Here is a 14,314-nt window from a genome sequence, read left to right as displayed (position 1 = left end):
GGAGTAATTTTTAAAGAAGTATAAATTGGAAATAGAAATTCCAATCACATAGAATTTACTACCTATTCTTGTGTTAACCATATACCTGTTAGATTAAATATACCTACATTCACCTATACACATATTTTTCTTGTAATATTTACTCCAAAAGAATTTGAATTACTATACATTATCTATTATCTACTTACTCTGTTTGGAGGAACTCTGCGCTTTTTTACAGCCTGAAGTGGGGAATCAACTTCACTATTTTTCTGATCCTACACAAAGTAGATAAATAGATAAAGGTTAAAAAAAAAAAAAAAGACTTAAAATGGGGAGAAAAAAAACCTTTACATGATCACACTATTGTGATTATTGAATGACTCACCTCAGGAGATTCTAAAACATTTCCTTTTGTTTTTTTAATTTTTCTGTGGAAAATCTCATCATCTTCACTTTCATTGCTTGTTAATTGTTCATCTATAATTTATTAAAAATGAATCGGGTCAATAGATTTGCTTATCCAATCACAACTATTTTATTGATGGGTACATTATTTAAAAAGAGTTTTTCAGAAGTTTGGCCAAAAAATTAGCATGAGACAAAAATAAAACAGTGCCAGTGAGGAAATTAAGAAATGATAACTTTTGCTAATAACCACATATTTGACTCAGATTCAATTTTACAAATTAGCTAAAGTAAGGCCAGGAGAGTGCAAAGTCTAATTTTATTAGTCAATGGTTCCAGAATTCATCTATATAATCTACTACCACTCTCTGCCCTTTGTGTGTTATTTTCACTCTCGTTGAAGGAGTGAAAGAAATGAAAATGCAAGCTACAAAACAATATCTGAAAAGATCCTTTTTTATATATATATGTACATATGTCTACATATATGTTTGTACACAAGTATGAAATAAAAATTGGTAAGATATTCCCCAAAATGTTGTAACTAGAATACATTCAAGGAGGTAATGCTAAAAACCAACATCTGATGTATAAAATCAAATATTTCAAATTTTCAGGTACTTTAACAAACCTCAATCTCTGTACTTACATAAAATTCGGATTACAGACACCTTCCATGTCTTTAGGAAACCTTCTATAAGAGCCCTGTGGTTGTTTCAAGGTATGTTCATAAATTCTTTGATACGCCTCCCTTCAAAAACTGATAATTCCTCTCCCCTTGAGTATAGGCCATATTTAGTCACTTGTTTCTTTTCTTTTTTTTTTTTTAAGATTTTATTTATTTATTTATTCATGAGAGACAGAGAAAGAGCCAGAGACACAGAGGGAGAAGCAGGCTCCCTGCAGGGAGCCGATGCAGTACTCGATCCCTGGACTGGGAACACTCCTGAAGCCAAAGGCAGACGCTCAACCACTGAGCCCCCCGGCATCCCACAGTCACTTGTTTCTACCAAAAGAATATAATGGAAGTGAAGGTGGGTTATTTCAGAGTCTAGTCTATCCTTGCTCTCTGTCTTCCATTACTCACTTTGGAGGAAGTCAAATGCTACACTATAAAGACATAAGCTATCCTATAATGAGGCCCACATGAGAAGAAACCATGGCCACTTACCACCAGCAACAGGATCCTCCTTCAGGCCTTGAGATTAACTCCAGCCCTGGTCAAAATCTTGACTGCAACTTCTGAAATACCCTGAGTCAGAACAACACTACTAAGCCATTCTCAAATTCTTAGTCCCCAGAAACTGTGAAACAATGCATCTGTTATTTTAAGGCATTAAGCTTTGGGGATAATTTGTTGTACAGCAATAGATAAATAATACAGATTTTGGTACCCAGAGATAGGGAATTGCTATACCAGATTGTGGAAGTAGCTTTAGAACTAGAAAGTGGGCAGAAGCTGAAAGGACTGTTGAAGAGAGTTTTAATGAAAGCTTGAAGAGCCTCAAAGGAATTGTTTACGGGAACAATCTGTAGGAAGATTAATGGCCATTGAGGAGGCTATGAATGGAGGCTTAAAGAAAAGTATGGAAATCTTAGTAGAAATCAGAGGAATCAAAATCCTTTATGTAGTGCCAGAAAGCTTATCAACATCGCAGTAACATAAGAAGTAGGATAGGTATCTAATGAATGAAGGTGATCTAGCTAAAGAGATTTCTAGACAAAATGTTTATCTTCTTCTGCTTCTTTCTGCTAAAGTAAAATGCAAGAGAAATCAAAGAAAGAATTATTAAACATTTAAACAGTTGAGATGTATTAGTTTTGAAAATTCCCAGCTTCTCCAGTTGGCAAACAATATTAAATTAAGAAATCTTCCAGGCAAAGATCTAAATATTCTAAGGTGTCTTTCACAGATCCTCTTAAACAACAGGGCTTCCAAGAAGATTAAGGAACTATCTCCAGACATCTTAGAAGGAGCCCAAAGAAGAGAAGGAGCTATTCCAAAGGATTTATGGGCATGACTAGTATCTAAAGGAATGAACCCCAATAAAATTGAGAGGGATGCCTGGGTAGCTCAGCGGTTGAGCTGCTGCTTTTGGCTCAGGGCATGATCCCAGTCCAGGGATTGAGTCCCACATCAAGCTCCCTGCAAGGAGCCTACTTCTCCCTCTGTCTGTGTCTCTGCCTCTCTCTCTATGTCTCTCAGGAATAAATAAAATCTTTTAAAAAAATTCAGAAGAGATGCACAAAGATTTACAAGAATTATATGGAAGAAACACAGCCAGCTACAACTACAGGAAGGGGCAAAGACAGACAATATCAAATGAAAAGAGGCCTTTAAAAATCCCCAGAAGAGGCATTTGGGTGGCTTAGTGGTTGAACACCTGCCTTTGGCTCAGGTCATGATACTGGGGTCCTGGGATTGATTCCTGCATCAGGCTCCCCCAGGGGAGCCTGCTTCTCCTTCTGCCTATGTCTCTGGCTCTCTGTGTGTGTCTCTCATGAATAAAAACTAAAATCTTTAAAAAATAATAAAAAAATAAAAATCCCCATAAAATAAAAATCACCAAATTTTTACTAAAATGAATCCGCTGAGGAAATTCTGCTACATGTTATGAAAAAGTACCAAGCCTCCAAAGAATGAAGCCAAGAACCATGGACGGTTATATCTAGGCTTTGAGTCCTCATCAAGGAACTTCCAATTTCTGCTCTGCTGCATTTTAGAATTTCTATGGACAGAGATTCCTGTGTGTCTCTGCTCACCGCCACCACCCCATTTTTTAACAAGCCATCTTGGAAACAGATTTTCCATGCCCAGTCAAGTCTTCAGGCGACTGCAACCCCAGGTGAAATCTTCCTATAACCTGATGAGAAATCCTCAACCAGAACTACCTAGTTAAGCAACTCTCCAATTCCTAAACTACAGATAATGCTATTTTAAGTCTCAGTAAGTTTGGGGTAGTAACTTTTTATGCAATAAATAACACAAAGTCACACAATAAATTTCTCATTACACTCTGTGCCAAAAAAAAACAAAAAACAAAAAACAAAAAAACCTACCCAAATAAACTTAAATAAATCCTTTTTACAGATGAGCACTGTATAATCAATCAGTTTTGTTTGTTTTCATTACCTTCTAAGGAATTTAGAGTTAAATGCAAGGCTCAGGTAGAGTAACCAACTCATGGTTTTCCAAAACCTTTCCAGGAGGTTTTCACCTTCAACTGCTTCAGTGGCACTTTAATGAACTGTTATTGTATAAATATAACACGGCAAATGATCTTAAATCTTCTATTTCAGTTAGGCAAAATAAAAAATACTAAATATGAATAAGTCATGGGAATAAAAACTACAGCAAAGGGAATATACAGTCAGTGCTATATAAATAGAGTTGTATGGTGACAGATGGTAGTTATTACTCCCCAGCATAGTAAAGAAATGCTGTGTCATTAGGTTGTATATCTGAAATTAATGGAACATTGTATATCAACTATACCCCCCAAAATACTAAATATTCCCTAATAATTATATATTCATAATTATATTGCCCATGGTTAGTAGTTAAGTATAATGCTAGAAGTTTTAATGCAAATCTGACAAAAGATGGAAAAATGATCTCACCCATGAACAGACTTAATATAAAGATGTTAAAGCAAATATTCAGCCTCAGCTCACGGGTAACATAAACTTAGTAAAAATATATGCCAGAGTACATCTAAAACTGTGCAGAACAGTCTGTTTTTGAAAATTAAACATATTTCCTGAACTTACTTTCAATAAGATTTTATCTTAAATAAAACATTCATATATCATGTCTTTGATACCAAAGAGAATAGCATCATAAAAAGACTTACAGAGCAAACTAATTTTATCCTACGACTACTCTTTTACTTAACCATAAGGAATAAAATTCATAAATGGCCTGATATAATAATCTATACATAGAGTTGAGTCCTATCGCAGTACTTAAAGAATACTTAAGTCATTTTAATACCAAACACCTAGCACTATATTTTCTAGTTTTTCTCTAATTGTGTAGAATTAGATCATAGAAATCCAGAGATTCCTCTGGAACTTCTGTGATCTTGTCTCAATCCTCCAAATAGTCTTGCTTCTCAACTTTTTTTTTCCCCCAACTATTTTGCTATGTAAATCTTCAACTTTGTACTATTCCCTCCAAATCTTACACTTCCCTTTTTCCCATTGTTTTATTTATAACATCCAAATTCCCTATTATTTTCAACGTATTCAAATTGTAAATATTCCTGAAGAGCCAAAATTAAAATCTACATTAAAAATTCTACATTTCCAATCTCATGCAATTTAAAATTCTGTCATCTTCTGAAGCTCCTAAATGTCCACTACCTTTTTTATTTGGTAGTTATTTACACATTTTTACTGGTATCTTTTTAAATGTATATGTCACACAATTGTTTAGGTTTTACAGTTAAGGGCCAAGGACAAATTGATATTTTAGTGTCTAGCATACTTTTCCCATGGTATGCATGCTAAAAATATATATAGATAAATATTTTATCACTAAGCATCAACTAAAGAAATGCATAATACATCAATTATCCAATTCAATACACCAAATACGGAGACATAACATTCTGGAAAAATTACAGAAGCTTATTTAGAGTAATTATTCTAGAAAGATTTAGGTGTTTTATTAAGATGGAATCTTACCTTTAGCAGGATGACAGGACTGAAGAAAATTGATTTGTTCCCTGCTTTTAGCCTTTTCTACATGAAGTCCTGAGTCAACAAAAGTTGAATTCAATGTTTCTTTGAAACTCTGTAGATCTACTTTTCCTTTATTAGAATCTGGTGTCCTAGGCACTTCCTTTCTATTCTTAGAAAATGAGTTCAATGTGTTTGATTCAGAAAGTGGTGTACTCATAACTTTTTCTCCTACTGGCAAAGAAAATTGAGAATACCCTGGAGACATAAATTCTTTATTTTTTGCTGCACTCTGTGGAAAATGTGCAAAACTTGGACTCCACTTATCTTCACTTGATGGGACAGTAATAGTTCTACTTGTAAAACCAGCAACATGATCTTGTGGTATTACTGCTTGATTCGAAACATAATGTGCATCATTGGTCTCCTTAATATGTAAACACCTTCCAGAAAGATCATCTAAAAATTTATTATTTGTATCTGATGCATGTCCTAATATTTCATCATCAGAATCTGGACTACAAAATCCTAAATCAAATGTAACAGAAAATAAATCCTTAGAGCAGTCAAAAACATATTCATCATTCTTCAGTTTTTCCTTATATACCCCTCTCATATCTTCATGAGATTTCCAACTATTAGTATCACAGATAATTTGGTCTTGGAGTTGAGGATTACTATCTAACAAAAGTTCATCAGAAATTAAGAACTGAGAGTCCAGTGCCATTTCACTTAGAGCAGTTTTGCCTGACACACCTGAAGATTTATATTTATTGTTCGAGGGAGAAAGGCTCAGGTCAAACTCTGTATTAAGATCTTTGAATAGTGGTAAACTCTTATTTTGATCAGTGAACAATACTGGAAGGCCTCTGTTATCCGTATCACAATTTTTTTCTTCAACTAAACACTTTGGAGGGCCTATGTTTATTTGAATATGATTGCTGGATACTAAATTTTCATTTTTATTATCTTTCTGTACTTTATCAACATAGTCATAGAAACCTGGCTCATCAGAAATCTTATCGTTAGTTGCATTATAAAAGCAACTTTTTTCAGAAGGATGATTAATTAATTTAAGTGAATTCAATTCTAAATCCTGTTGAGAATTTACAGGTGAGTATGACATCAAACAAGTAGATTTATCATTTTGTAAATACTCATTGTAGGGTAGGAAAGGCAAATGATCAAGTTTACAACACTCAGCAATTTCATATTCCAAATTTGAGAGTCCAGAGAGAGGTGGAGGAGAATGAGACAAAAATCTCTCTACGTTAGCTAATACCTCTTTTGTTAATGAATGACAATTATAAAATTGATCATCTGTTTTAGCTATACAAAGCTCTTCCTCAAATGGAAGAAATAAGCTAGATGAACTGTATTTCTCATCAGTGAAACTGTTATAACCAGAATCTAAAAAATTTACAGCAAATGAACTAGATTCATTTGTAAATTGACATTCCATTAATTCATGTGGCTGATTAACATTTTCATTGACAGCACATATGGCAGCAGCAACTTCATCTGTATTTGATGCTCTTTTATCATTTAGTCGGTCTACCTGAGAAATATTTTCAACAGTAGTACTGCCATCAGTATCTAAAGAATCCATAACAATATCATTATTTTCTTTCATAGGCTGATCTTTTTTCAATTCTTTAGAGGCTTTTTTCTTTAGAGAAGCAATTTTAGCAGGTTTGACATGAGTTTGTTTAAAAATTTCAGCACATTCTTCATCAGATTCTGTCATTAAGAATGAACTGCCTTGATTTATATTCCCTAAAAATGAAGATTTCTTGTTACTAGTAAAAGTGCCATTGGCAAGAGGATTATATTCATTCCTGGGAGCACTGAATGTTGAGCTAACATCTTCCATTTTTAAGTAAGATTTAAGTTCCAATTCATAGCTGCATTCTCCCTAGAAAGAAGGAAAATAAAAAAGTCACAGGAAACAAGAGCCATTATTAAAAAATGAATTTTATTTTATGTTAGAATATTTTCTAAACAGTATTACATTACTCAAATTATTTTCTTTTATAACTTAAAAATCACTCTTTTCTTAAGACTTTATTTATTTGAGAGAGAGAGTGCAAGAGTGCACATGAGGGGGGTGCAGAAGGAGAGGAGAGAGAGAATCCCAAGTACACTACATGCAGAGTGCAGAGCCTGAGGCAGGGCCCACTCATGACCCTGAGATCATGACCTGAGCTGAAACTAAGAGTTGGATGCTTAAAAAGACTGAGCCACCCAGGCACTCCTAACTTAAAAAAATTATTCTAATAAATCAAACAAAATTATAAATGACACTACTCTGTAATTATCATAATTTATCTTTAGTCAGTTATTTCTGTATCCTCAGAACTTAATATATGAAAGACCCATGATAACTATTTGCAGAAAGAACAAATTTAATAAATAATAAAATAAGATTAGAGGGGTACCTGGGTGGCTTAGTTGGTTGAGCATCCAACTCTTGGTTTTGGCTAGCCCGGCATCGGGCTCTACACTCAAGTGAGAGACTGCTTCTCCTTTCCCTCTTCCTCTGCCCCTCCCCCCAAGTCTCACTCACTCACTCTCTCAAATAAATAACCTTCAAAAACAAAAAGATTATATGCACTGTTCTTCACTTCTAATATTTTATTGAGCAATTATTCTTTTTTTAAAGATTTTATTTATTTATTCATGGGAGACAGAGAGAGAGAGAGAGAGAGAGAGAGAGAGGCAGAGACACAGGTAGAGGGAGAAGCAGGCTCCATGCAGGGAGCCCAATGTGGGACTTGATCCCAGGTCTCCAGGATCAGGCCCTGGGCTGAAGGCAGGAGCTAAACTGCTGAGCCACCCAAGGATCCCCTATTCTAACTTCCTAAAAATAGATATTAAGTAATTAATATATATAAATGAAAACCAAACAAATATGTTAAATTTACCCTCTTGATAAAGGTAAACTAAGAACAACTTTTAGAACATCTGAAATAAGTATATCTGTATATCCATCAGGCCATAAACTGGAATATACTATTTTTAACAAATTTCCCAACCAAGAATTCTTAAGGTAAATTTCTTTTTTTTTAAAGATTTATTTATTTATTTGAGAGAGAGTGCACACTCGCACATGCATAAGCATAGTGGTGGTGGGGAGGAAGGCAGAGGGAGAGTCTTAAGCAGACCCCATGCCACATTCAGAGCCTGAAGCTGAGTTGATCTCATGACCCTGAAATCACGACCTGAGCTAAAACCAAGAGTCAGATGCTTAACCAATGGTACCACCCAGATGCCCCTGAAACTCTTACAGAAAATTTCTAAATTTTTCTTATCTCTAAATCTAAAGTCCTAGGGAATCCCTGGGTGGCTCAGTGGCTTAGTGCCTGCCTTTGGCCCAGGGTGTGATCGTGGAGCCCCAGGATCAAGTCCCGCATCGGGTTCCCTGCATGGAGCCTGCTTCTCCCTCTGCCTGTGTCTCTGCCTCTCTCTCTCTCTCTCTCTCTCTCTCTCTCTGTCTCTCTCTCTCTCTGTGCCTCTCATTGATAAATAAAATCTAAATAAATAAATAAATAATAAGTAAATAGATAGATAGATACATAGATAGATAGATAGATAGATAGATAGATAGATAGATAAATCTAAAGTCCTCCCAAAGTCTGACATATCTTCCTCTCTTCTCCCTGAGAGGCTACTTTAGTCAGTATTCCTCTACTATTCAGAGACTTAAGTAGTAATGAATACAATAAGTATTAATTTCCATAGGTTCTTCTGGGATCTACAACTATTTATATGTATTTATGAAAAATAGGTAATAATAAAAATGGCAGCTACAATCTACTGAGTGTGCCAGTTACTAATCTAAATGCTCTACACATATTAAGTCACTTAATTCTTGCAAAAATCCTATGAAGAAAGTATTATCATTGTTCCTATTTTACAGATGAAACTGAGGCCCAAAGAGGTTTAGTAACTTACAGATACATGATTAGTAAGAGGGAGACCTGGGATTCTAACCACACATTTTAGATTTCATACTCACAGAAGGTTCATCATTCTGATTCTCTCAGGGAAGAATAATCAAGAAACTGCTCAAAGAATCAATAATTTTCTAAACTATCATCAGGATACAAGAGACATACCAAATGACCTATGTGATGGAAAATATTTCAATAAATCACAATCTAATAAGAATCCTAAATTAGCTTTACTAATAGTTTATAAAAAGTATATTAAAATTTATTTTGGTTTATCTATGTCGACAGTTGATATTCTTCTAATTAAGTCTACTTTGTCACCTAAGGCAGAAAACTTGTTCCCTATTGAGATCACAAGGAACATTTTTTAAAAAATAAAATATTCTAGCTATAATTATTTCTATTAAATACTTGCTTCTTATAATAATGACTTCAAATTAAGAAGAATAGGGGCACCCGGATGGCTCAGTTAAGTGATCAGCTCTTGATTTGACTCAGGTTGTGATCTCAGAGTTGTGGGATTGAGCCAACACCAGGCTCTGCACTTCTGGGGGGTCTGCTTGAGATTCTCTCTCTCTCTCTCCTTTTCCCTTTGCCCCTCTCCCCCCTGAAGCACACACTCTCTCTCAAATAAATAAGTCATTAAAAAATTAAGAATAAATACCAAGTTTTCTAGTTTCACCATCATACCAGCAAAAGAAAGTTACAATAAAACTCTACCTCTTCATGTCTCATTCCTTCTATCATTTGCATAATGCTTATAAAATGGTGGCATCGATCTGAATGGTCAACTTGATGAGTAGGAAAAGGATGATCCTGCCACACTCTCCATTCAGAAAGAGAGAGTTGATGAATTCCAATGGTTGGTTCTTCAGTCTTGATTAATGATTTTAAAAATAATAGAAATGATAAATATACATACTCAGATTCCATAAACTGATTAAAAAAACAATACACAGATAATAAGCCTAACATAAATAATCTGAATTTGGGTATTTTCAACTAAAATCTCAGGAAAATAAAGAAAATAATTTTATAAAGTACAAAAATGACCTTTGAAATATATTTTGAAAGTAACTATCATTTGAATTGTATTTGGTTATATTCCTATTTATATAGTTCCATGTTAAGAGCAAATATTTAAGAAAATGTGTGGTTTCAAAAGTACTATTTTGCTAGATTTATATCCTATATTCTAATAAGGACACATTCATAACCTCTCAGTGATAAAGATTCCAATTTTTTCATGCTGCCATTCCTTACTTTCCCTGGTAATAAAAAATATATATAAAATCTAAATAGCCATATTTCAAGCCCTATAAATCTTCTAAGAGGAATCTTTCCTGAGGTTGTTTTCCCAGCTCTCTAGGCATACATATAACCTTTGACAATTCTCTTGCCTTTTATTAAGTTCACCAATAATTTGTTCATAAGTCAAATAATAACACCCACTATAAAGTTCTATACAGTTTCAAAGAAAAAGTTTGTACAAAGACACTCATGACAGTATAATTTTACATTAGTAACACTGAAAAGAATTCAAAACATAGCAGGAAAATAGTCAAACAAACCATGGTATACTGCAGAGTAACATAATAATCATGTAAATTATGCCTATATGGAAATACTCATACAGTAGAAAGTAATAGAAAAAAAGCAAACATTATGCATTACAGTCAAGTAAAAATAAATACACAATAAAGAATATAAGAAGAAAATTAAAGTTCTACAAACTTAGACTTTACTATTCATTTTAAACTGTTTACATTCTTAATTTTTTAAGCAAACTGACATTCTGATCATGAACATTCTCTCTACTCCCAAAGCTATTGCATAAACCCTATAAAGAGTATCTGAAAACATGTTCAACTTACTGGTGTGTTTTCTTCATTTTCTAAAGATAAAAACTGAACTTGAGGCAATGTTATTTCCTTAATTTCATCAGTGTCTCTTAACCTATAAAGTCTGTTCCATAATTTAAATTCTTCTGCTGATAAGAACCAATCTTTCTTTGAATTACTTTGCTTCATTCCTAGAAGTTGAAAGTAATTGAAAAGAAGTTTAAAAAAAATCTACTAAGCAAACACAATACATACAACACCAACTTAAACTCTCCACCTGTTTATATCTATTCATCTTTACTAAACCACTGATTCTATTCCTTAAAACTAGTATTCTTCACATAATCATTCACTTCCTGCTTCTATATATCTTCTAAACTTTTCTCACTCCTTTGAAAGTAATAGTATAGCCTCCTGTTCAGGAGCTCACCTTCCATATTGACTTCATTAATATAACAGAGCCAGGTAGCTAGGCTCTCAAACCTGGTTTCTTTTGGACTCTCTCCATGCTGTGTCTAAGACCTGGCACAAAAGTCAAAAAACTTACTATGAAAACTGGATGATACCATCATTTTTATCTGAAAGACTATCTGAAACTTGGTTGGGGTAGGGGAAGATGTCAAGACTAAAAAGGGGTTTTAACTTGAATCTTAAATGGCGGGGAGAGAAGGCAGGTAGAGAAAGAGAGAAAAGCCCTACTGCTTTAAAAACTAACAAGAATCGGGGATCCCTGAGTGGCTCAGCGGTTTAGCGCCTGCCTTTGGCCCGGGGCACGATCCTGGAGTCCCGGGATCAAGTCCCACGTCTGGCTCCCAGCATGGAGCCTGCTTCTCCCTCTTCCTGTGTCTCTGCGCCTCTCTCTCTCTCTAGGTTTACCATAAATAAATAAATAAATCTTCAAATAAACAAACAAATAAATAAATAAATAAATAAATAAATAAATAAATAAATAAATAAATAAAAATGTTGAGCATATTAAAAAAAAACTAACAAGAATCTAAACAAAACAAAACAATAATATACTTTTTTTTTATAAAAAGTATACTAAGTTAACCCTTTCTGACTTCCATAATCTCTATACAGGAAAATAATCATCAAACTGAAAAAGGATAAACAGTGTAAAGTAGGAACTCTGGTCCCATACAGATGAGGGCAAGAAAAAAAAAATCAGAGACTACTGAATCAGGAAACTTCTGTCTTAGCTCTGAGTTAAGGGAAAGAACATTAACAAATTTAAGTGAATCGAAAGCAAGTGACTAGGCGGGAAAGGACCTTGAAACTTCCTGGTATGAAACCAGTGAGACTAATAGTAAAACTTGAGAGGTATTGTGTTCAAATATATAAAGAACTGCTACATAGGTAATCAAAGGATCAAAACCATTCTTTGTATCTAAAAGATAAAACTAAATCAATGAGGAAAAGGTAGAAAGATTTTTTTTTTTTTTTTAGAAAGAATTTTTAACATAAGAAGGAACCTTCTTCTAAATAGGGCTTCTACATACGGAATAAACCTTTATAATGAAAGACAACTTCCATTAACAGATACTCAAGTTGAGGCTGGATATGCATTTAACAAGAATGCTAAATGCAGACCAAAACGACAATGAAACATTATGACGTACCTGTTAGGATGCCTCCTATCAAAAAAGTTAAAACAAAATGAGTGTTGGTGAGGTCACAGAGAAATTTAAATCCCTATACACTGTTGGTGTAGTAGTAGAGTGGTACAGCCATTAATAGAAAACAGCATGCAGGCTCCTCAAAAAATTAAAAAAAGAACTACCATAGGATTTCTTTGAATAAAGACAACTAAGCTAAAACAAATGACTACCTCAATTACAAGGTAATTTGGGGATGAACTATGAAAAAATATATAGCAAAAAGGTGCTATCCTCTCATAGTAGGACAGATTATATTAATCTTGAGAATATGTATGTAAAGAATCATAACTGCCTGGAGGGATGTATAGGGTTGAATTTGTGTCTTAGTGTTATCTTAGTGAACTGTCTATGATGCACACTATAATCTGATGCAGGGCTTATTTGAAAGAAAAACTATTTTCTTTCTTTTCAACACCTGGTAAAGAGGATTTTCTGGGTTGGTAGGACATTTTTCATTTTCTCAACATTGATTTTCTCACTCTGTTCTGTCATTGTCTCCTTCCCTTTGCCACAGGAATAATCTCTTATATTTTCCAAGATCTATAACATCCTAGAATGTACCTTAAGTTTCTCAAAAAGAAAGTATATCAACATATGGCCTACTAACTAACAACAGGAAAAAAATATGTAGCTTAAAAGCAAAGGTTTTTTATTTACCATTCTTATAGGAAAAGTTAGAGGACTTCCGCTGCAAGTTCCAAGGCTTCTCTGGTTCATAAGCACCACAAGTGATAAACATTTTGTGTAATTCTGGGTTGATTCCATCAGGAACCATGCGTGGACTTCCTTGGTAAAAATGAAGAACTTGCCTGTTACCTGAAATTGCGTTATAAATACTTCTTTTGTTGGACTGACTTTGATTATAAGTCTGCAAAGACAAATGTCAAATTACATTATTTCTACAATAATCACTTAGCCATAATAAGAAGTTATTATATTTATTTGGATTTACTATAAACAGTAAATTATACTATGATCCACTTAAATACTGAGAATATCCATTACCTTGAACTTGAGGCCTTTTCAATTAACATTTGAAAATCAGTTCAAAATCTAGTATATAAAAGCCTACCTTCATAACTATATTGCACAAAGGAAATCTTTTATTTGGAATCTTTCTATTTTTGAATAAGGTAAATATTTATATGTAAGTGTAAATTGCTTTAAAAAAATACTATTGCTATATTCCAGCTTGTTACTTCATCTCTCTATACTTCAATTTTCTTTACTGTATATAAGAAAAGCATTATCCCCCATACAGAATTAAATGAAATAATGCATCTGACACACTTAGAACTACTGCCCAGCAGAGTAGGTACTCATTAAATCTGGGTCATTATGACTATCTTACAGATAAGAAAACTAACATCCTGGGGTGCCTGGGTGGCTCAGGCAGTTAAGTGTCTGCCTTCGGGTCAGGTCATGATCCCAGAGTCCTGGGATCGAGCCCCCACATCAGATTCCTGCTTAGCGGAAAACCTGCCTCTCCTTCTCCTGCTCCCTCTGCTTGTGCTCTCTCTTTCTGTCAAATAAATAAATAGAATCTTGAAAGGTAAATGCTTAACCAACTGAGCCACCCAGCACCCCGCTGGCACATATTCTTGTTGGTTGGTTGGTTGGTTGATTGATTGGTTTAAGCAATTCTTTAAAGTGTAAAAACCATTCTCAGTTCACTGTATTAATAAATAAAAGAAAAAACTAAACTAAAAACAAAACACAGGTCTTAGAAGCACAGGGAAATAGTAAAACAAACTAATGCGTATTGATTTTGGTAGTTAGGTGTCTCTAA

At 34.1% G+C, this 14,314-nt stretch overlaps 1 protein-coding gene across 1 annotated transcript in view; it reads right to left on the bottom strand.

The window, feature by feature from the left end:
* Positions 1-14,314, bottom strand: part of FANCM (FA complementation group M) — a 63,977-nt gene that overhangs the window by 16,929 nt on the left and 32,734 nt on the right. Inside the window, exons 11-16 of the mRNA XM_026000761.2 lie at positions 13,183-13,393; positions 10,898-11,055; positions 9,744-9,899; positions 5,077-6,985; positions 368-459; positions 189-257 (exon numbers count right to left, since the gene is read on the bottom strand). Of these exons, the coding sequence (XP_025856546.2) occupies positions 189-257; positions 368-459; positions 5,077-6,985; positions 9,744-9,899; positions 10,898-11,055; positions 13,183-13,393 (2,595 nt within the window). The remainder of the gene's footprint in view (positions 1-188; positions 258-367; positions 460-5,076; positions 6,986-9,743; positions 9,900-10,897; positions 11,056-13,182; positions 13,394-14,314) is intronic.

Source organism: Vulpes vulpes, chromosome 6, assembly GCF_048418805.1.
Source record: "Vulpes vulpes isolate BD-2025 chromosome 6, VulVul3, whole genome shotgun sequence".
Classification (NCBI taxonomy): Eukaryota; Metazoa; Chordata; class Mammalia; order Carnivora; family Canidae; genus Vulpes; species Vulpes vulpes.
The sequence above is the reverse complement of the archived record's forward strand: the minus strand, read 5'-3'. Positions and strand labels throughout refer to the sequence as shown.